At 38.5% G+C, this 19581-nt stretch overlaps 1 protein-coding gene across 6 annotated transcripts in view; it reads left to right on the plus strand.

Annotated features, from left to right (window-relative positions):
- The window catches only part of KAT14 (lysine acetyltransferase 14), a 170774-nt gene that overhangs the window by 6711 nt on the left and 144482 nt on the right, over nt 1-19581 (plus strand). For 5 of the 6 annotated variants that reach the window (XM_058174608.1, XM_058174606.1, XM_058174607.1 and 2 more), the window contains exons 1-2: nt 117-387; nt 4229-4347. In XM_058174608.1, the coding sequence (XP_058030591.1) occupies nt 132-387; nt 4229-4347 (375 nt within the window). In that variant the 5' untranslated portion in view covers nt 117-131. Of the gene's footprint in view, nt 1-116; nt 388-4228; nt 4348-19581 lie in introns of those variants that run through there. The other variant, XM_058174605.1, reaches the window with a different exon arrangement.

Below are 19581 nucleotides of genomic sequence, written 5' to 3' on the forward strand. Positions count from 1 at the left end.
AGAAAAAGTTGTCATAATTTTCTGTTACATAATTTTATTATCATATTTTTCAAGTCAATCATTCTGATCATGCTTTTTAAATATTAGAAGAAAATATTTTTATATAATGAAAATAATTCTCCATAGGCATAATGGATAAAAATGCATACATGAGTGACATGATGACTTGTCATGATGATGAAGCTACAAGAGCATCTCCTTCAGAAGGGCTGGAAGAGGGGGAAGTAGAAGGAGAGACTCTTCTTATAGTAGAATCTGAAGATCAGGCATCAGTGGATTTAAGCCATGATCAAAGTGGGGACTCTATGAATAGTGATGAAGGAGAAACATCCTACGCAGAGGAGTTGTCTTATTACTGTGAAAGATGTCAAAAATGGTTGCCAGCAAGTAAGACTTCTTAATTATTTATATTGTGTCCTTTGTGAATTTGAGTTTCTCAAAGTTACAGTTATTACTCTGTTTTGCACATAAGCACACATGTCCATGTAGAATAATGTCTTAACACAAGTTTAGGTATTCCGTTCTACCCATTTGGTGTTTCTTAGAAATGATCAATTAGCTTTGTATGAACTGCAGAAGCCTGGAGATACAATACTTCTTAAAGTAAACAACATTGAAATAATTTATTCTTACTTCAAAATAAATTACACAGATCCCAGTCTTAAGGCACAAATTGTTGCATAGCAAATTCATTTTAAAAAGCCTTAAACATATATTAACTATTTGAACTTATTTTAATCAACATTTCTTTGTTGCATAGCAGAGAAAATACCTGCATTTGTTTTTTCTATGAGAAGCCTTTGAGAAATTCAAGGACTACAGTGTTTAGATGTTCAGAAAGATCCAGAAAGGCAGCAATCACAAACCACTTCCATTCCTGTATTAAGAATATTCTATGAAGTCAGGGCCCTCAAAATAACAGAATCATTTAATGTTTATTTGTTAATTTTTATGTGTGATTGATGGCAAGCAGTTTCCTTAAGGGCTTTAAGTTGGCTTGCATTTCCCTTCATTCTTATCATGACAATCCTCTGCCCAAAGTTACCCAAATGAGTTTACACAGTTGAGGAAAACTTGAATCGGGTACAATACGTTAACTAATAATTTAATTTCTCCCAGCCTCAAGCTGGAAGACAGACAACTTTTCCAGACAACTTTTCAGACAGACAACTTTTCTTTTTCCAATTTAATCATTTTTATGTGCATTATCAAGCAAAATCAAACATAATGCTTCCTATTCAGAAACCCAGTAAAAAGCATGTGTACTGTTTTTGCTAGTGTTATTCTTACATCTAAGTGGTGACTTGACTAGAAAAAAGGCTGCTGCTGTTTTAATTGCATAAATAGCATTGACATTAAAGCAAAATGGTATGCACAAAATGCACACATCCCACCTAGAAAAAAAATGGCCCAAACTAACATAGAGCCTTTGATTTTTAAATGCACCCTGAAACTTAATATTGATAGAATAGAATAACATTTATAGTTTCTGTTATGGTCCAGGAAACCATAATTTGTACTAGGCATTTATTATAGCATTTCAATTTTAATCAGAATAGAGCTGGAAGGGACTTTGGAGGTCTTCTAATCCAATTTCAGACAGGTGGATGTCTAGTCTTTTCTTAAAAAGGTCCAATGATGAAGCACCTTCAACTTCTAAAGGCAAGCTGTTCCACTGGTTAATTGTTCTCACTGTTAGGAACTTTCTCCTTAATTCCAGATTGCTTTTCTCCTTCATTAGTTTCCATCCATTGTTTTTTGTCTTGCCTTTTGCTTTGGAAAATAAGTTGACCCCTCTTCTTTGTGGCAGCCTCTCAAAATACTGGAATACTTCTATCACATTGCCCCTAGTCCTTCTTTTCTTTAGACTATCCATATCCAATTCCTGCAACTGTTCTTCATATGTTTTAGTCTCCAGGCCTTTAATCATCTTAGTTGTTCTTCTTTGCACTTTTTTCCAAGTTTCAACATCTTTTTTGTAATGTGACCAAAATCTTATGTAGTATTCAAGATGTGATCTTATGAAGGATTTATAAAGCGGTACTAATGATTTAGATTCTATGCCTCTCTATACAACAAAGGATTGTATTAGCTTTTTTGGCTGCTGCCACACACTGCTGGCTCATGTTTAAGTGATTGTCCAGTAGTACCCCAAGGTCCCTCTCAGTTACTGTTTTTGAGCCAGGTTTCATCTAATCTGTACTTGTACCTTTGGTTTTTCCTGCCTGGATATAAAACCTTCCTTTTTGCCACATTTAATTTCATGTTGACCATTGATCAAGTCTGTCAAGATCTTTTTGGATCCTGAGCTTGTTTTCTGTGGTGTTGGGTATTCTTGCCAGCTTAGTATCACCTGCAAATTTGATGAGTTCCCCTTCTGTTACCTCATCTAAGTTGTTTATGAAGATATTGAAAAATACTGGGCCTAAGATGGAACCTTGTGGCGCCTCACTGTTTATTTCCCTCCATGTAGATGTACTACCGTTAAGGACAACTCTTACAGTTTGTCAGCCAGTTACATATCCATCTGGTGGTGATGCTGTCTATACCACATTTTTCTAGTTTATCAAGAAGTAGGTTGTGATCTACTTTGTTGAATGCCTTGCTGAAGTCTAAGTATACTGTGTCCACAGCATTTCGCTGGTCTATTAATTTAGTCACTTTGTGAAAAAGAATGAAATAAGATTGGTGACCTGCTTTTAACAAACCCATTCTAATTATAACTATTTGTTTCTAGATCTGTTTTGCAATTATTTTTTCCAGTATCTTCCCAGGTATTGATGTTAGGCTAATAGGTCTGTAGTTTTCTGGATCTGTTCCCCTCCTCCCCCTTTTTTTTTGAAGATGGGAACCACATCATTAACAATACTTACCATGACCACAAAAAACCACCACACATATTAATCTTTAAATTAGTTGCTGGAAATACAAAATACAAATTGCATAAATTCCTCTCACCCATCCATATTTTAATTGCATCCACTGCATAGTACATTATTTTAGAAAATCATCTATAGTTTCGCAGAAAGGCTGACTGTCATGTAACTGAGAGAGAAACAGTTAAGCATTATTAAGAATTATTTTGTCTGACCACATGGTTAAATGTTTCTATCTTCATGCTTCATACCAGGATCTCAAAAAGTTTAAATCAGGAATAGCAAGAACATGATCAATTAATTCTAGCTTAAATGGTCAAAAATTTGAAAAAGTACAAGGCAAGGAATAACAACAGCTCAGTCACATGCTTGGACACTTGAAATACTTACATTTTTTTTCTGAAATGGAAAGAAAGTAGCATTATTTGTTCTGATTTTAGTGTAGCGCTCCCAAACAAAAGTACTTGGTTTTGAGTATGTAACATCAAATAGCTGTTTTCACTATGGAATCTTTTATTTTAAATGTTTTACATAGCATGTAAATTTTACATAAATATTCCATAGTAGCATCTAGTATATGTTTTCTGTATTCTATTAATAAGAAAGTAGTAGATGTCAAGATTTCTGTTTGAGGGCCATTCTCTCTCAATTTGTTATATTTTACTCTCAGGTAATTACTTTGTGAGAACCAGTTTGGTATAATGGTTAAGATATTGGACTAGAGCAGTGTTTCTCAATTGTGACAACTTGAAGAGGTATGGACTTCAATTCCCAGAATTCCCCAGCCAGCACAGCTGGCTGGGGAATTCTGGGAGTTGAAGTCCACTCCTCTTCAAGTTGTCAAAATTGAGAAACTCTGGATTAGACCCAAGTAAAGTTGAATTCTAGTCCCACCTTAGGCACAAAGTATATTAAAAATATTTTTTTCTTCCATTCAATTATGTCTGACTCTTGGAGACTGCCTGGATAAATCTCTGTGGAGTTTTCTTGGCAAGGATTTTCAGAAGTGGTTTGCCTCCTTCCCAGGGATAAAATTTCAATTGGAATCAAGGGATAAGAGCCAATCTGAGGTAGTGGTTAAGACATCAGGTAGAGACTGGGAGACCATGAATTCTAGTCCTACCTTTGGCACAATGCCAGCTGAACTAGTCACTTTCTCAAGCCTGCAAACGAAACAATAGCAAACAACTTCTGAAAAACTTGGCCAAGAAAATTGCAGGTGCTTGTCTAGGCAGTCTCCAAGAATCAGACATGATTGAATGGAAGAAAAAAATACTTTGTAACATAATTCATAATGAGTGACTTAAACTGTTTTTGTGGAGAAAAAAGGACCGATTTTTATTTATTTATAGGTCATACAAGAGAGCAGATCACCTATCTTAAAGGTGATAACTTTTTCAAGTTTACTTGCTCTGATTGCTCAGAAGATGGGAAGGAGCAGTTTGAACGGTTGAAGCTAACATGGCAACAAGTAAGTAGCAAGCTAATTAATAAAGTTCAAACAATGTAATAATAAAATAGTTCAGATTTCTTTACATTAGACGAATTTAGAATCTAAGAATTACTTCCTTCAACACCTTTTTCAGTAAACAATGTTTAAAATATTTTAAACAATGTTTAAAATATACATTGTATTGTATATGTATATATTTAAAGATTATTTGATTATTTGAATGTAAAAGTAAAATCTATACTTAAACACAGGAGAACAGAAAGAAGTAAATAGTGCAAGAAAAATAGAATAGAATAAAATTCTTTATTGGCCAAGTTTGATTGGACACACAATTTGTCTTTGGTGCATATGATCTCAGTGTACATAAAAAGACAAGATACATTCATCAAGAATCATAAGGTACAACACTTAATGATAGTCATAGGGTACAAATAAGCAATCAGGAAACAATATCAGTATAAATTGTAAGGATGCAAGCAACAATGTTGCAGTCATAAGTGGGAGAAGATGGGTGATAGGAACGATGAGAAGACTAATAGTAATAGTAATGCAGCCTTCGTGAATAGTTTGACAGTGCTAAGGGAATCATTTGTTTAGCAGAGTGATGACATTCGGGAAAAAAAGAATAAGGAGATAGCCTTTATCGCAACTATAATGAAATTTAGTGATTCTTCACTCCCTCTAAGGTTACAGATATTTTTATCTATCTTCTATCTTATCACTTTTATCCCATATCCCATCGCTTATCTATAAATAAATCCATAAATCTTTCATCTATTCAGCCCTAATGTCAGCAGAAGGTCTGTAAAGGGTTGCCATATCCCCGAGATGGCGAACCTAAGGCACATGTGCCCGAAGTGGCACACAGAGCCATATTGCCTGGCATGTGTGGTGTCACCTGTTCCTCTTCCGGGTTTCTGTCGCACATGCGTGCGCGACGATCAACTGGCCTTTTTGCTTGTGTCAGTGCAGGAAACTGGAAGAGCTGGTCTTCCATTTTCTGGCGTGAGCATGCACCCTGGCCAGCTGATCGGCGTGTGCACATGTGTGACAGTAACCTAAAGACTTGCCAGCCAGCAGGCATATGTGCGTCGGAAACTGGAAGTACATTTTCCTGGTTACACTCGCCAACTGATTGGCGTGTGTGCATGTTGGCAGTAACTTGAAGAAACCACAAGTACATCTCCAGCACGTGCACGCCCCTGGGCAACTTCTATTCCTGGTCTTGGCCCAGACAAGAAATGCTCCCTTTATGGCACTTGGTGTCATCTCTGTGCATGCGTGCTCCCTTTTCTGCACTCGGTGCCAAAAAGGTTTGCCATCTCTGCCATATACTTTTATAAAACAAGATACGTCATATCTTGTTTTAATCTCCCCCCAAGTTTTTTATTTTAAAAAAACATATCAATGCAATCAACAAACAGTGTGACACCTGAGTGTCATACATTTTGGAACAAATTTAACAAGCTTATATAGTTATGATAATAATACACGTTTATGTTAAATTACAGTCTTTCATTATTTAGTTATTCAAAATTTCGATACGTTATTTTTATGCCAATCACCATATTCTGAATGTCATACCTTTTAATAGAAATAAAGTATTGATCGTATTTATTACATTTAGCAAGCTTATATAATTTTAATAATAGTACGCAAAGTTGTGATCTTTCCTGCGACCTCTCCCAGCGCCCCTCCTTAGCTTTGCTGCCCCTACAAGGCGGCTTTTGCTCCTTTCAGAGCCCACAAACAGGGAGAAGCCAGCACAGGAACAGAGAGTGTTTTCAGACTTGTCAGTCCAAACATCTCCAGTAGTCCAGTAGTTAATGAGCAATTTCTGAAACTTAGAAAATAAGGTTTTGTGAACTTAATGTTCTTTAGATGTCTCTGCTGCGATTGTGAGCACGATGGCTAATCCATAGCCACCCAGCACTCAAACCTGCAGAAAATTACTGTCCTGTGGTGTCCTCGCAAAAAGTAACCATCCAGAGTACAGTCTCCTGGTCTTTCTTTATATAGAGGAAGTTCCAAGGAACCAGTCTACTCACTGGTTCCCTGTCTTTGCTGCGCTGCTGGCTCTACTTCTGTGAAGTCTTCAGTTCACCATACCTCACCCAGAAGTTCCAGAATTGTTGACTCTTGGTTATGTTGGTCTGTGCTTATTCTCAGTGTAAACAATTTTCACTTTTGAACATTTTTAATCTTTTCTCATCCCACTTATAATAAACTGTACTCTGCCATTCTGTAAATTGAATCCATTAGTTCATGCCCTGAATCAAGGATGATAGAACAGAGGGTATACCTTCTTTTGTGTAGCAACCCTTAACATTTTTTTTAATTTTATTTTTTTATTAAGATAATCATAATATAAATACAAATGAAAAGATAATGGGGAAATGGGAAGGGGAATGAAAGGGAAAAATTTGGAAGCTACAACTTGTATGGAATGTGTCTGCAAACAATTCTTAGGGCCCCTAGGATGGCTGATGTATACCACTTTGTGTGAACTTCAATGATCGCTAGTTTGTTTCTGGGTCCAATTCAAAGCATTGTTAAAAGCCCTTTAAAGCCTTTCATGGCATGGCTCCAGAAATTGTCCCGCCCAATGGGATTAGCCCGCCCCACCTATGGTGGCAAAAGGGGCATGATGCAGACTTTGTTGGTCAAGGAATTCCAGCTGGCAGAGTCCAAGAGAAGAACCTTTTCTGCCAGGGCTTCTACCCTTTGGAACATTGTGCAATCTCAAGGTGAGATCCCCACACACTCTTGACCTTCTGAAGGGTCCTGAAGACCTGGCTCTGCCATTTGGCATGCTAAATCCGGGAGACTTAGGGGATTTTTAACTAATTGTTTTAATAGATTTTTTAAGGGGAGTTTTAATGGGGATTTTAAGGGGGAGGGATTTTTAAGGGGTGGGAGGGGTAGGGCGGGTGTTGGGGGAAACCCGCCGGGTGGGAGTTTTAATGGAAATTTTAAGGGGAGGAAACCGACGGGTTTGGGTTGGGGTGGGTGGGAAGGTTAGGGTGGGTGATGGGGGTAGCCCGTCGGAGAAACCAGTTCCAGCGCATGCTCGTGGCGACTATCAAATGGGTTCGGAGGTTATGGGGGAGTGTGTTCCTTTGTGTGAGGTGAGTCCATCTGCACGGTAAGTGGGAGGGGCAGATATGGCGGAAGGGGATCGCATCGGTTTAGGGGTCACGCGTTCGATGTATACAGGCGATCGCGTGCCCGATCCCCTGACTTCTCCGTTCCCGGATGGTCAAGACCCTCAGAGCCTGGGCCTTCGTCTGATGTTATGCAACGCACGGTCCGTGGCCAATAAGGCCCCCTAATACATGATCTGATTCAGGGGTGCAGCGGATATTATAGGCGTTACGGAGACCTGGTTGGGCACTGAAGGCGTGCCCTGGTTGAGATGTGCCCACGGGTTTCCGTGCATTCCATCAGCCGAGGCCCAGGGTAGGGGTGGGGGTGGCGGTTGTTATTAAAGAGAGTCTAGAGCCGAGGAGACCACTGTACCTCAGATCGCGGTGTGAATCCCTCTTTGTGAGGTGGGGTCATAGATGTCAGATGGGCTTGCTGGTGGCGTACCTGGCTCCTTGCTGCGTGACAGCTGCCCTGCCCGAGCTCCTGGAGGTGCTTGCCGGGTGGCAGTGGAGACCCCCAGACTTTTAGTCATGGGGGACTTTAACTTGCCATCTGCTGGCTCGTCATCGACAGTAGCTCGGGAGTTCATGGCCTCCATGACGGCCCTGGACCTGACTCAAGTAGTGGATGGCCCTACTCACATTGGGGGAGGCACACTGGACCTGATTTTTATCTCTGGTCAGTGGTTGAAGGATCTGGACTTGGGAGATATAGTCACAGAGCCTTTGTCATGGTCAGATCACTCTCTCCTTCGCCTGGACTTTCTGACCGCCACCCAACACCGCAGGGAGACGGAACCATTATGTTGGTACCGTCCCAGGCGCCTGATGGACCCAGAGAGGTTCGGATGGAGCTTGGGCCATTCCCTGAGGGTCTGGCTCACGGCACGGCAGAGGAACTAGCTGCAGCCTGGGAACGGGCTGCGGCTGGGGCTTTAGACCGTGTCGTGCCTCTGCGGCCTCTGACCCGGCGCAGATCCCAACCGGCTCCCTGGTTCTCCGAGGAGCTGAGGGGGATGAAACGCCGGAGAAGACGCCTAGAGAGTTCTTGGAGGTCCAGCCGTTCAGAGGCTGATCGGACACTAGTTAGATCCTATACTAGGACCTACCTAGTGGCACTGAGGGAAGCGAGGCGTTGCTACGCCTCCTCCCTCATTGCGTCGGCAGATAACCGCCCAGCTGCCCTGTTTCGGGTGGCCCGCTCCCTCCTTCACCAGGGGGAGCGGGATGACCCGTTGCAGGGACGTGCTGAGGAGTTTAACGGTTATCTATACGATAAAATCGTTCAGCTTCGGGACGGTCTGGACCAAAATTGCGCCGATTCAGATGAAGCGTCTGAGGGTGGTCTTGGTGACATTTTCTGGGATGAGTTTGACCCTGTGGCTCCCGAGGACATGGACAGGTTGTTGGGTAGGCTGAATGCCACCACGTGTTTACTGGACCCGTGCCCCTCCTGGCTGGTGCTGGCCACTCAGGAGGTGACACGAGGCTGGCTCCAGGGGATTACGAGCGCTTCCTTGTTGGAGGGAGTCTTTCGGCCGCCTTGAAAGAGGCGGTGGTGAGGCCCTCCTCAAGAAGCCTTCCGTGGACCCGGCTGTTTTGGGTAATTATCGTCCGGTCTCCAACCTTCGCTTCGCGGCGAAGGTTGTAGAGAGTATGGTGGCATATCAGTTTCCCCTGCACCTGGAGGAAACTGTCTATCTAGACCCGTTCCAGTCCGGCTTCCGGCCCGGTTACAGCACTGAGACGGCTTTGGTCGCGTTGGTGGATGATCTCTGGAGGGCCAGGGATAGGGGTTGTTCCTCTGCCCTGGTCCTATTAGACCTCTCAGCGGCTTTCGATACCATCGACCATGGTATCCTGCTGCGCGGTTGGAGGATTGGGAGTGAGAGGCACCGTTTATCGGTGGTTCTCCTCCTATCTCCGACCGGTCGCAGACGGTGTTGGCGGGGGCAGAGGTCACCGCGGCGCCTCACTTGTGGGTGCCGCAGGGTCGATTCTCGCCCTTCTGTTCAACATCTACATGAAGCCGCTGGGTGAGATCATCAGTGGCTTCGGTGTGAGGTACCAGCTGTACGCTGATGACACCCAGCTGTACTTTTCCACACCGGGCCACCCCAATGAAGCTATCGAAGTGCTGTCCCGGTGTCTGGAAGCCGTACGGGTCTGGATGGGGAGAAACAGGCTCAAGCTCAATCCCTCCAAGACGGAGTGGCTGTGGATGCCGGCATCCCGGTACAGTCAGCTGAGTCCACGGCTGACTGTTGGGAGCGAGTCATTGGCCCCGATGGAGAGGGTGCGCAACTTGGGCGTTCTCCTGGATGAACGGCTGTCTTTTGAAGACCACCTGACGGCCGTCTCCAGGAGAGCTTTCCACCAGGTTCGCCTGGTGCGCCAGCTGCGCCCCTTTCTAGACCGGGATGCCTTATGCACAGTCACTCACGCCCTTGTGACGTCTCGTCTGGATTACTGCAATGCTCTCTACATGGGGCTCCCCTTGAAGGGCATCCGGAGGCTGCAGTTGGTCCAGAATGCAGCTGCTGGTGATAGAGGAGCCCTCGTGGCTCCCATGTGACACCTATCCTGCGCAGGCTGCACTGGCTACCTGTGGCCTTCCGGTGCGCTTCAAGGTGTTGGTGAACGCCTTTAAAGCGCCCATGGCATAGGGCCGGGCTATCTACGGGACCGCCTGCTGCTACCAAATACCTCTCACCGACCGTGCGCTCTCACAGAGAGGACTCCTCAGGGTGCCGTCGGCGCGACAGTGTCGTCTGGCGGCGCCCAGGAAGGGCCTTCTCTGTGGGGCTCCCGCCTCTGGAATGAACTCCCCCCAGGACTCCGTCAACTTCCGGACCTCCGAACCTTTCGTCGCGAGCTTAAAACTCACCTATTCATCTGCGCTGGACTGGGTTAGTTTTTAAACTTATGGGTTTTTTAATGGGTTTTATTCTAAATTTTTAACGGTGGCCAATTCAATAAGTTTTTTAATTATATTTTAATCGTATGTATATTGTATTATTTTGTATTTTTACCAGGCTGTGAACCGCCCTGAGTCCTTCGGGAGAAGGGCGGTATAAAAATTTAAATAATAAATAATAAATAAATAAATAATATGGCTCTGATGGGGGCAGATCAAATTAGAAGTGGTTAAGAAACTGAGATAAGATCCCACTTCCTCTCTGGGTGCATCTTGCTCCCTACCTTGCCATCTTTATTATTTTTTAAGTCAATTTTAGTGTTGATATTTATTGTTTAATGTTTCACCTTGTTGCTTTTGTTGGTTGTAAGCTACCTAGAGTTACTTCTAGGCAAGATGGGTAGCAATAACTTTAATAAAAAAAAACAGAAGTGTGAGATAAATGGAAAAAAGAAGCATTTACTTTCAACTCTTTTTCAGTGCAGTAGAGTAAAAAAAATAGTTATAGCCTTAGTAAATATTAGCCATTTCTATAAGAACAAACTAAACTAATCATCAAATCCCAAAGTCTATATTTCATTTTTCTATCATGAGCTTAGACATTTAGAATCAGTTTATAAGTAAAAAACAAAACTAGATATGTTTTTTGATTTAATTAAAACAATTAATTTTGCCATCTCTTTATCAGTTATCTCTTTAAGTTGTCACTTTTTTCATCCATTCTTCCATTGTGGGGATTAAAGATGATAAAAAGTTTCTTGATGATAAGTTGATAAAAATGCTCCTTGCAAATGGGGAGCAGAGGAGTAACAACAATCTCTTCAAAAGCCTGAAAAACCTCTAAACAAGCATAGAATTTCACCTATAGGAAAATGACTGAATAAAGACTGGAAATTGAAAAGGAGAGAAGACTGTGGGAAACAAAATTTTACTTGGATGCAATTTTATTCTGGTAAGTTCAGCTGAGTAGAGAGGAACCCTTTCCTTTGTTATGCTGGGGGAATGGGGAGAGGACAATCACAGCCAGCTCAGCATTTATTATCTATTCTCTATATAAACTGTTAATATTTTTTTATTTTTAGATGAATTTCTAGAATTAACATTTTTTTAAAAATCCTTTAAATTTTTTAAATAAATTAAAAATAAATTTTGATACCATTTAGAATTTTTAAAATTTTCATTTCTTTTTTCAATATTTGGAAATTACATTTTTGAACATTTTGAAAATTTTTGAAATTTTTAATTTTCAAACGAACTAGTGAAAAGAAACAGTCATGGAAAAAGAGACTGATGTTCTTGTGATTTGCAAAATATGTTCCATTTATGTACTCATGCCCATAGAACACCCAAATTACACATGTACCATATATAAATTCAATGAATTACTTGAAGAAAAAGTAAATGATCTAGAGTCAACTCTAGCCACTCTTGAGACTCAACCAATAAAACAAGAAAATCTAACCAAAGGAAGAAGACTATATCCAAACTGAATAAGGAACAATTACCAGAAAAAAATGAGCCTGTAGCCCCAGTGGAGCTGAGCAATCGATTTCATATCCTCCCCCTGGAAGAAAGCATGCAGACATCTGGAGAAGTGCTCCTGTGACAAGAAGAAAAGTAGCTCAGTTTCCCAAGGAAAAAAAAAAGGCAAGTGTTCGTGATAGGAGATTCAATTCTCAGGGGAAGGAATCAGTAGCAATCAATCGAGGGAGATAGGTTGTCTCCCTGGAGCAAAAATCATGTGGCTGAGAGCCTTACTAAAATAATCAAGCCTACAGATTACTCTCTCTCTCTTCTGCTTTATATGGAGACAAATGACACAACAATAAACCTCAAAACAATATCAAGAACTATGAGCAGCTTGGCAAAAAAGTTTAACGAGTTAGTTGATTTCATTCGTTTTAAGTAGTTTCTGATATTTCAAAAGCAGTTATTGGGTCATTCATAAGTTGTTTCCAAGTTTGTGAAAGTTTAGGCAACCGTTGTCTTAACAAATATTCATCTATTTTAGACATATTCAATGCCTGCTTTTTATACAAATTAGAATAAAAATTAAGAAAAGTCTTTTTAATAAGCTCATCTATTATTACATTGTTGCCTTCACAGATTTTCTTAATCTTTCCCTTTCCTTTCTTAGTTTATATGCCAGCCATCTTCCTGGTTTATTTGCAAACTCAAAATGTCTTTGCTTCACATAATTCAGTTTTATTTCTATTTCTTGAACTGTTAACATAGACAATTGTTGTAGTAGTTTATAACTGATTCTTGGTTTTTTTTCCCCTTGCCATATAACCTTACAAATATTCATCTGCCATTGTTTAAATGGAGTATCAATTGCAAGTATTTGTAATCTCTGAAACAAAAAAAAAGCATCTTTGGTAAGACATTCATCTTAATTACAGAAATTCTACCCAATAGTGATAAATGCAGTTTATCTCATGTTCATAAATTCTTTTTAATATCATTCCAGAGAGATACATCATTATTTTGAAACAGTTTTGTGTTTGTCATTATGACCTCCAAATATTTCACCTTTTTCTCAAGCCTTAAAACCAGACTTTTTAGTCAATATAATAAGGTCATATTCTTAATTAGCATTGTTTTCTGTTTATTTTAAAACCTGCTAAAATGCCAAATTCATTCAATTTCCTCATCAAATATTCTATATTATTTTTGGGGTCTTGCAAGAATATAACCAAATTACCAGCACATGCCCTCAATTTATAAACTCCCTTCTTGATATTTATGCCTGTTATTTTCTCACCTTGCCTGATATCTGTGTTCAAAACTTCCAACCCCCAAATAAACAACAAAGGAGGCAAGGGATATTCTTGTCTCATACCCTTTTGAATTTCATATGAATTGGTTAAATCACTGTTAATAACAATTTTTGCTTGCTATGAGATATAAAAAGTTTTGATCCCTTAAATAAAATTATCTCCAAAATCCATTTCTTCCAGAACTTTAAACATAAAAGCCAAATTTAGATTGTCAAAGGCCTTCTTTGCCTCTAAGAATATTAAAGATGCCTTTTCTCATTATGTTATTGTAAATATGCAATAATACTCAAAACAGTCCTCATATTGCCCCTTAACTGTCTTCGGCAGAAAGCCAGATTGATCTTAGTGAATATATGCCTGTAAACTCTTCTTTAATCTCTTTGCCAAAACTGCAGCAAAGAGTTTATATCATTGTTTAATGATGAAATTGGTCTGTAATTCTTTATCTTGTAGCATCTTGACCGTCCTTCAGTAGTAATATTGGCTTCTTTCTGTGTTTGAGGTATCTTTCCTCCCTGTAATATATTATCGTTCATTGTATCCTTTAGTGGCTGAAGAAGTTCATCTTTGAAGCATTTATAATATTGGCTTGCAAGGCCATCTGGACCTGGAACAAGAGACAATGTTTTGGATTGTCACTTTAAATCCAAACGAAGAATGGAAAGCATGGGTATAATTGTTTTGAAGGAAATTCCTGTTAGAATTCTGAGAAAAAGAAAAGCCTATTCTTTCCTTACTGATAATTTGAAGAAGAGAAAAATTCCCTTATGGGATAAATTTGAAGGAATGATAAGTCACTTATTAAGAGCAAAGATTCAGACTGAATTCCATAGAAAAAGCCAAGGATTTCTTGGTCAGACATAAACTAATTTTGGACCCAGTTGAAGAAATTGACACAGACAAGAAATCACAGTTAGAACAACCTTAAAAAGTTGACACTGAAAAAGATGCGGCTGAAATGTCCATAAAGGAATTTGCCATTTTTTCAAAAGATGGAGATTAAGTCTGTTACATGGAATATTAATGGGGCAAATGCCCCATCTAAGTGTAAAAAACTATTTCATTACCCGAGGAAACTCAGATAACTTACCTTCAAGAAATACATATCAAAAATAAAACCAGAAACTTTTCTTTTGGGTTTAATGGAAAAAGACTTGGAAAATGAATTTGGAACTTTTATATTATATATGTTGACAGCAGAAAGATTACACACAAAAATTGAAGGGCGCTTCAATCCCCATGATGGATGAATGGTTGTAAAAGCTGATGGAGTTAGCAGAGATTACTTTTGTCTCTGCTTGAAAACTGTTTCTGGACTTGAAAAATAAAACTTTGATTTTATTGATTATATAGATCTCCTATTATAGAAATGGCTAGTTTATACTGAAATTAGCAGCTAATTGGCATTTAGGAAATTTTATAGAATAGAATTTTAGAATAGAATAGAATAGAATAGAATAGAATTTTATTGGCCAAGTGTGATTGGACACACAAGGAATTTGTCTTGGTGCATATGCTCTCAGTGTACATAAAAGAAAAAGATACGTTCATCAAGGTACAACATTTACAACACAATTGATGATCAATATATCAATATAAATCATAAGGATTGCCAGCAACAAGTTATAGTCATACAGTCATAAGTGGAAAGAGATCGGTGATGGGAACTATGAAACGATTAATAGTAGTGCAGATTCAGTAAATAGTCTGACAGTGTTGAGGGAATTATTTGTTTAGCAGAGTGATGGCCTTCGGGAAAAAACTGTTCTTGTGTCTAGTTGTTCTGGTGTGCAGTGCTCTATAGCGTCGTTTTGAGGGTAGGAGTTGAAACAGTTTATGTCCAGGATGCGAGGGATCTGCAAATATTTTCACGGCCCTCTTCTTGATTCGTGCAGTATACAGGTCCTCAATGGAAGGCAAGTTGGTAGCAATTATTTTTTCTGCAGTTCTAATTATCCTCTGAAGTCTGTGTTTTTCTTGTTGGGTTGCAGAACCGAACCAGACAGTTATAGAGGTGCAAATGACAGACTCAATAATTCCTCTGTAGAATTGGATCAGCAGCTCCTTGGGCAGTTTGAGCTTACTGAGTTGGCGCAGAAAGAACATTCTTTGTTGTCCTTTTTTAATGATGTTTTTGATGTTAGCTGTCCATTTGAGATCTTGCGATATGATAGAACCCAGAAATTTGAAGGTTTCTACTGTTGATACTGTGTTGTCAAGTATTGTGAGAGGTGGAAGTATGGAAGGGTTTTTCCTAAAGTCTGGAGGGAGAAGAACAAAGTGGAGGTTAAAATACTGAAGCCCAAGAAAGTTTTCATATCTACAATTGGATTTGGAGAAATTAAAAATAATAAAAGAAAAAAACCCGAGGAAAAATATTTTTATGTGGATTTAAAATATTTTTTTCAGCTTTGACATTTAGTTGGTTTGAGAATATTGTGGATTTGAGAGAGACATCTGCTGGCGGAAAGAGGGTATTGCAATATTTGTTGGAAGATAGACAGCTGTGACCTTGACTACTAAAAGATAATTTGGAAACTGAGAACTTTTAAGGAGTATTTGTCCTTCTACATTGCTTACATGAGCCCGGCTTTGGAAAATAACAAATCTTTAACTTGGAGTGGACTGGATAAATGCTTGAATTGGACATTATTTGAAAACAAAAAGAGTGCATACAGTGCTCCATGGCATAGGGCCGGGTTATTTACGGGACCGCCTACTGCTACCGAATACCTCTCACTGACCCGTGCGCTCTCACAGAGAGGGACTCCTCAGGGTGCCGTCAGCTAGGCAGTGTCGTCTGGCGACGCCCAGGGGAAGGGCCTTCTCTGTGGGGGCTCCCACCCTCTGGAACGAACTCCCCCCAGGACTCCGTCAACTTCCGGACCTCCGAACCTTCCGTCGCGAGCTCAAGACACATTTATTCATCTGTGCAGGACTGGCTTAGATTTTAAATTTATAGGGTTTTTAATTGGTTTTAATATTTATATTTCTATTTTTAATAATTGGGCATTAGAATAAGCTTTTTTATAATTATTTTAATTTGTATATAAATGTTTTATATGCCTGTGAACCGCCCTGAGTCCTTCGGGAGATAGGGCGGTATACAAATATGAATAATAAATAAATAAAAAATAAATAAGTGTATGGATTTTAAATTTTAATTAAATGTGACATAATTCAAAAGTGTTAACAATTTTTTTATTAAATAAACATTAAAAACAGTGTGACCAGGGGACTTCCGCTTTGGCTCCGCTTCGTGAAGAAGCAGCTATGATTTAGCTGCTAACTCCCTAGTCTGTAAGCTGTCAGGACATCGTAAATCTGAGTCCGACAGCTGGATTCTTTCCTTCGGGTAAAGGAGGAAAGTTGAGCAATTAGGTTTGAGGTAGAGATGCCCTAATAAGCTTTTAAAGCTTGTGGGAAGTTCTCCTTCTATAACCTGATAAGCTCCTGGCTAGGAGAGGCTTTTGCCTTTATGGCGAACAAACGAAGCGTCCAATTTCCACGACAGGAATTGTTTTAATGACGGATTGGAACGTGGACGGAGCAGAAACTGGCGTTCTAGCACCTGTGTGCCCCTGAGGATTTATTTGCTGCGAAGATAGGAGAGAAGAAAGCAAATGGCGGTTTTGTGGAATGTGTGTTCTGAAAACGAAAGTAGAAATGCTTATTAACGTCTAGTGTTGAAATAGAAGAAAGAAGATACACAGAAACATACTGACTAAACGGAAGATATGAGAATTTTATGATTTATATTTTTTCTTTTTCTTTGGGATTATACTGATTTAGAAGAAAGATTTTTTGAAATTTTTTCTTTTCTAAATATTTTTTCTTTTCTATTGACCTGTTATTAAGTTATATTTTTAAAAAAAAAGGCTTTTAAGCAAATAGTGCTAAAAGTGTGTTGAAAAAGAAGATATATAGGAAGATACTGACTAATTGGAAGAAATGAGAATCTTATGATTTATATTTTTTCTTCTTCCTTGGGATTATAGTGATTTAGAAGATAAGTTTTTTGAAACTTTCTTTTATAATTTTTTTTTTGCTTTCTTTTTCTTGGTCTATTATTAAGTTATCCTTTTTTTTAAAATGGCTTTTAAGCAAATAGTGCCAAAAGTTATTAAAAACTTTGAAATTTCTTCAGCTCAGATTCAAAAATTAAAAGAAGAAATCAAAAAGGAAGTAAGAAATTTTTTACAGGAGTTTTGGGAGAGTCACTTTTTAGAAATAGATCAAAAATTTGACGAAATAGAGAAAGAGATGTTGGATTTCAAGGAAGTGGTGGAAGAGCAGAAGAGGGAAATGAAAATGGTAAAGGATGCAATTGCGCAAATATTAAGTTCTTGTATTCAGATGCAGGATGATCTTGCAGAATTTAATAAAGCTAATTTAGAGCTGCAAAGGAAAATAGAAGAAATTCGAAAAGATCAAAATAATTGGAACTTAGATAATAAGATGGAAGATATAAAGGCAAAGGTAGATAGGGCAGATGAAGAAAGAGTAATATTACAATATAGATTAATGGAATATGCTATAAGGGTGAGGGGGTTGAAACAAAATAGGAAGGAAAATTTAAAGGAGATTTTTACGCAAGCCTTTGCACAGATAAAGGGTGTGGAGCCAGAAGATTTTGAGATTAATATTGAAAGAATTTATCGTGTTAATTCTTGGTGGGCAAGACAAAATAGAGTACCTAGGGATGTGGTTATTTATTTTACAACTAAAAAGGTTAGGTATGAAATTTTGCAAGCCTTTTATAACAATAAATTTCAGATATTGGGACAAGATATAAAAATGATGAAGGAAATTCCTCCTAAAATGTTAAGAAACAGAAGAGAATTTGCTTTTTTGGTGGATGAGTTTAAGAAATATCAGATACATTTTAGATGGGAAGTCCCAATGGGTTTGTCAGTGAATTTTAGAGGTAGAAAGTATTTTCTTAATTCTGTTATGAAAGCGAGACATTTTTATATTAATGTTTTAAAGAGTGGGAATCCTTTGTTGTTAGATGCTAAGTTAACTGGTTTGGAAATGATGGAAAATAGAATGGGAGAGGGGAGGAATGTTTAAGATGTGAATAGGATGATTATGGTTAATTTTTGGAATTGATTTGTTTAGGATATAAATTATAGGATTTGTGTTATTTGCTATTTGTATGGTATAAATCTATAGGATGATATTACTCAATTGTGAAGGTTGAAAAGTGAAATTTATGAATTTAGATAATGTGGATGTGATGATTTTAATTGTTTACTGTTATATTGTGGATGTAGTCTAAATGATTATTTGTTTGATATTTGATTGATTGAGTAGTATTGGAAGATTGAATATTAAATCTTATGACAATTGAAGAAATATATAAGTGATGAAAACTTGAATTTGAGAAGCTGGATTGTAATTTAAGAAATGGATTTATGAAATCTGAAGGAATATACAAGTGGGTGGAAAAAAAAATAAAAAAATTTGAACTTTAGAAGATGGACTAATTTTTAAAATGGACTATAAGACTATAAGAAGAATGGACATTAAATGTTATGGCAATTGAAGAAATATATAAGTGATAAAAATTTGAGTTCGAGAAGATGGACTGTAATTTGAGAAATGGACTTATGAAATTTGAAGGAATATACAAGTGGAAAAAATAAAAATTTGAACTTTAGAAGATGGACTAATTTTTAAAATGGACTATAAGACTATAAGAAGAATGGACATTAAATGTTATGGCAATTGAAGAAATATATAAGTGATAAAAATTTGAGTTCGAGAAGATGGACTGTAATTTGAGAAATGGACTTATGAAATTTGAAGGAATACATAAGTGGGGAAAAAAAAATTGAATCTGAGAAGATGGATTAATTTTAAAAAATGGACTGTAAGAAGAAATAATATGTGAAGTTGGTATTGTTTCTTTCCCCTTTTTTTTTACTATTATTCTTTCCTATCTTTTTTATTTTTATTGTGAGGGGATCTATAGTTTTAAATTTTTTTTAAGGTGGGAGGTTATGTATATTTTGTATACTTTAGTTTGTGATTGTTGGTTATAATACCCGGTATTTGCTCCGGGAAGTCTGGGGGAAGGGAGGAGGGGGAAGGGAAATGAATCAACAAGTGATACATGGACTGATTATTAATGTACAGTAATTTTTGAAGACATGAAATTAAAAAATTTAAAATGATATTGGGGATGCTCGACTGTCATATCGGGAAGAAAAGGAGAGAGGGGTAGAAGGAGGAAAGAAAGTAGATAGGAAAGTGTAGAGAAGGAGAAGGGGAATAAGAGGGTTAGATAGGGTGGAAGAAGGGAGGAGTGGAGAAGGAGGAGAGGAAGTAGTAAAGTGAAGGGGATGAAGGATGGGAAAGTAGTAGAGGGTAGAGAGGGAAGTTGTATAGAAAGGAAGTGGCAGTC

The sequence above is a fragment of the Ahaetulla prasina genome, chromosome 3, assembly GCF_028640845.1.
Source record: "Ahaetulla prasina isolate Xishuangbanna chromosome 3, ASM2864084v1, whole genome shotgun sequence".
NCBI lineage: Eukaryota > Metazoa > Chordata > Lepidosauria > Squamata > Colubridae > Ahaetulla > Ahaetulla prasina.